The 3,465-nt window shown below is 38.1% G+C and overlaps 1 protein-coding gene across 4 annotated transcripts in view; it reads left to right on the forward strand.

Moving 5' to 3' along the window:
• The window catches only part of XRCC6 (X-ray repair cross complementing 6), a 367,025-nt gene extending 364,533 nt beyond the window's left edge, over window positions 1–2,492 (forward strand). For all 4 annotated transcript variants that reach the window (XM_044066525.1, XM_044066544.1, XM_044066515.1 and 1 more), the window contains one exon: window positions 707–2,492. In XM_044066525.1, coding sequence (XP_043922460.1) covers window positions 707–909 — 203 coding nt within the window. In that variant the 3' untranslated portion in view covers window positions 910–2,492. The remainder of the gene's footprint in view (window positions 1–706) is intronic.
• The last annotated feature ends 973 nt before the right edge of the window (window positions 2,493–3,465 follow it).

The following is a 3,465-nucleotide window of genomic DNA, read 5'->3' on the forward strand; positions in this document are numbered from 1 at the left end:
GGCTGATGCCACTCAAAACTGATGATCTTAAGGGCTAAGTGCATCTTCCCAGCCAGGTAAATGCTAATATGACATGCAGATATAGTAGTTCTTGCCTGCTTTTTAGCACAGAAGCCAGAGAAATTTTTAGAGTTTTGCTGACCTGGTTAGATCAGAGGAAATCCTGAATTCATATTACTAACTCCTCAGCAAAGGAAACATCAGTGACAACAGACAGGAAAACAAATAATTGAAAAACACTTTCAGCAAACCTTGGAAAAAGTTTTTTTTTTTTTTTTTTTTTTTTTTTTTTTTTTTGCAGGAAGCTAGTCCCCTCCCACACCCAGCAGTTGTGGAGGATACGCCCGCAGCTCCCAAATGTATTTATACCAAACCAGAGTCAAAGAACAGTTGGGGAAAAGTGCAAAGTCCTATAGTACTGAAAGTGTTTTTCATCAGATTTACTTCTGTCATCACTCGCTGAAACAGTAATCGGAGCTCTCCTGCTTAGAAAACAGCAGCACTTTCTAACACAAAGGGCATTATTCTAGATTGATTTATATGGTGAGTATATACCTTATTTACATTAGTGCCTAATGACACATTTGTGTACTTTAGGAGTTTTACTTGTTAATAGTGGCTTATAATGGCAGTTTTAGAATGTAAGGTGTACAGAGTTCTTCAATGAGGTGTTTTTTTTAATATACTCTGTTTTAAAACCAAATAGGTGGCAGTGATGCATCTGCAGGGAAAAAACCTAAGATGGAGGTTTCATTGTCTAAAGAAGACTTGCGGAACTACGTCAATAATGGTACTCTAGGAAAATTGACTGTCCCTGTACTAAAAGATGCCTGCAAGCAGTTTGGGCTCCGGGGAAGCAAGAAACAGGAACTGCTAGATGCTCTTACTGACTACTTTAAAAAACACTGAATTGCTACTTTAAAAAGCACAGTAAGACACTGCAGAGGAATAAGTCCAGGAACATTTTCAATGTTATAAGGTTACAAGACCAAAGGAATGCCTGCTACTTAAATGTTATTCAGTTGAAAATGTTTGATGTAAAGCTGTTTTATGTAATGAGGGTTTTAATATGGTGAGCATTCTGAAAACATGAGAACTTCAAAAGTGACTGATCAGACACTGTATAAAAGCATTTCCTTTCCATTTAACTTTGAAAGTACTGTTTACAGAAACTAAAAGCATGGATTGCACCAGTCTACTGTCTTAAAAGTCCAATATTACAACATGATTTTTTAGCTATACATATTCTTTTAGGTCATGCATGTGTTCAGTTGACACAACTGACCCGTTCTTTACGTCATCAGGTCATAACCATTGCTGATGGGTGTGGGAGTCGTGCAGTTCTGGGCTGCCATCCTGAATCTATTGACTTTTTTCCTGTGTGCAACTAATGTCGTCCTTGTTCATCTTGACAACTGCTTCACATAACAGCATTGTGGGTAAAAAGTGGTCAGTTACTGATGGAAGCAGCTAACCTTAGCTGGCAGCCTTGTCCGCTAACAAATTGATGCTTCCTATCCAACTTACCGAGTCTCCATTAGAGTCATATATATGCCCACGAGAAGTGAACAACTGTGCCCTTCATGGGATGGGCAGGTTAACAGTGGCCACTCATTTCTCATCCATCCACCCCAGCTCCTCCAGAGCTCTGGCTTCTAACTGAACCTGAATTGTCTGGATAATAACCCTTTGCCCCACAGAAGTGGATTTATAGTATCATGTATATGAAATGTTTGGGCAGGGTAGATGTTATACAGTACAGACAGTAGAATAAGAGAAACAGATTGTAAACGTTTTGTAGAGGCCTAAGTAAACATACCGTTTCTTGTTGTTACACTATGTTACTTGAAAAGTTGCTTACAAGACGAAGTAGAGATGCATTCTCAGGTGTTCCTCAAATTTGTATGCAGCTAGTCGCAAGGAGAAGGTTGATCAGTTTAAAATGTGTAGTGACCTCCAGACAACTAGATAGCCAGCATCTGAGTTCAAAGCTATAGCTTGTAGGTGTCGATTGTGTTCCTTAATTTAGTGTACAGCTTGTCTCTGAGAGAGGATTGAGCATTTCAGAGAGAAATTCATCCTGACACCAGAAGCAGTGTAGCCAACATCTGAGTTCAGGGTTGTGGTTTCCATGTGTCAAAGTATAGTAATCAGCTTGAAAAACTGAGGCCGTAATGAGGCTAATGTCAGATGATACATGACAGGCGGTGTAGCACTTAACCTAAACTTATGTTTCTTCAACAGTGGGGACTTATAGTAATGTAGATCATGAACAGAGTGCTGAATTAGTATGGTGTCAGGCATTTGTACATGTGTTGTGTAAAAAAAAAAAAATAATATATATATATATATATATATATATATATATATTTAATTATAAATGTCATACACACATTCTTGCATGTCTTACTACTGTTGCATTTTCCTTGAACAAAACTGTTTACTGTTGCATTTTCCTTGAACTTTGCTAAATAAAGATGTGATCTCACACACAAATTATTTCATTTATGAGTGATAGAAAGTGAGGAGATAGTTTGATTTTTGAAATGAGACAGGACTTTAAACACTCACAGCAGCCATCATCAATCCCGATGGGTGACATTGCTCTGAAAGTAACAGTACTGCAGACTTGGGACTTAAATGTAATGCTCTTAACATTGTCTTCTCCATCCATGCTTGGCTGCCTTACGTATTGAAGAATGCAGAATTATTTTTTTGGTTTGTTCTCCAACACAGATTCTGCCATTTTTACCATTTTCAGATTTGTTTTTATAGAGTTTTGCTTTCTTTTCTTGAACATTTTTTAATGAAGTGGGCATACAGGCCTGTTTTGAAACAGTTTTCAAACTGAAGGTACTATTGTATATTCTGAATGAAAGCAGTGACCCTGAATGCATGGCAGGGCATAAATACTTTTTCACTTGGAGTTAAATGTTCTTATTCCCAATGTGTGATGGCACCGATCCACCTTTGGATCTTGTACTTAAATTGCATCATATAATTTTGCCATGCTTTGATTTATCTTTGATATGCTAACGTACACAAGCTGCTTATGTTTGCGTGGCCATAGTCTCTAGTACAGCCTTTGCGTCGAAGGCTGTGTGTGCACAGCTCAGTTTCCTAACTACTGCACCTGTACCCGTACATGCTGTTGGCACACTGCTTTGCCTTTTGCATTGAAGTGTTATGTAAGATTGACAAGGTTAATGAAAAGTTTGTCAGAGTACATTTGCCACTGGGACACTGTTCAGACAAATTCATTCTGCAGTATTGGATAAAGATTCATCCAGTGTTGCAACATGGAGTGTGCATTCACAAGTGTCATATATCTTGCCAGGTCTGTAGCACAAGCACAATTGTAATGAGATTAGGTCTATCCTTTTTCTGCTATGTTGGTGCAACTGCTTTGAAATCACTCTACACAACCATAACTGAGGTATTTCCAAATTGTCAGCTTAATAGTTT

Source organism: Protopterus annectens, chromosome 1.part0, assembly GCF_019279795.1.
Source record: "Protopterus annectens isolate FY-2018-M chromosome 1.part0, PAN1.0, whole genome shotgun sequence".
In the NCBI taxonomy this organism is placed as follows: Eukaryota; Metazoa; Chordata; order Ceratodontiformes; family Protopteridae; genus Protopterus; species Protopterus annectens.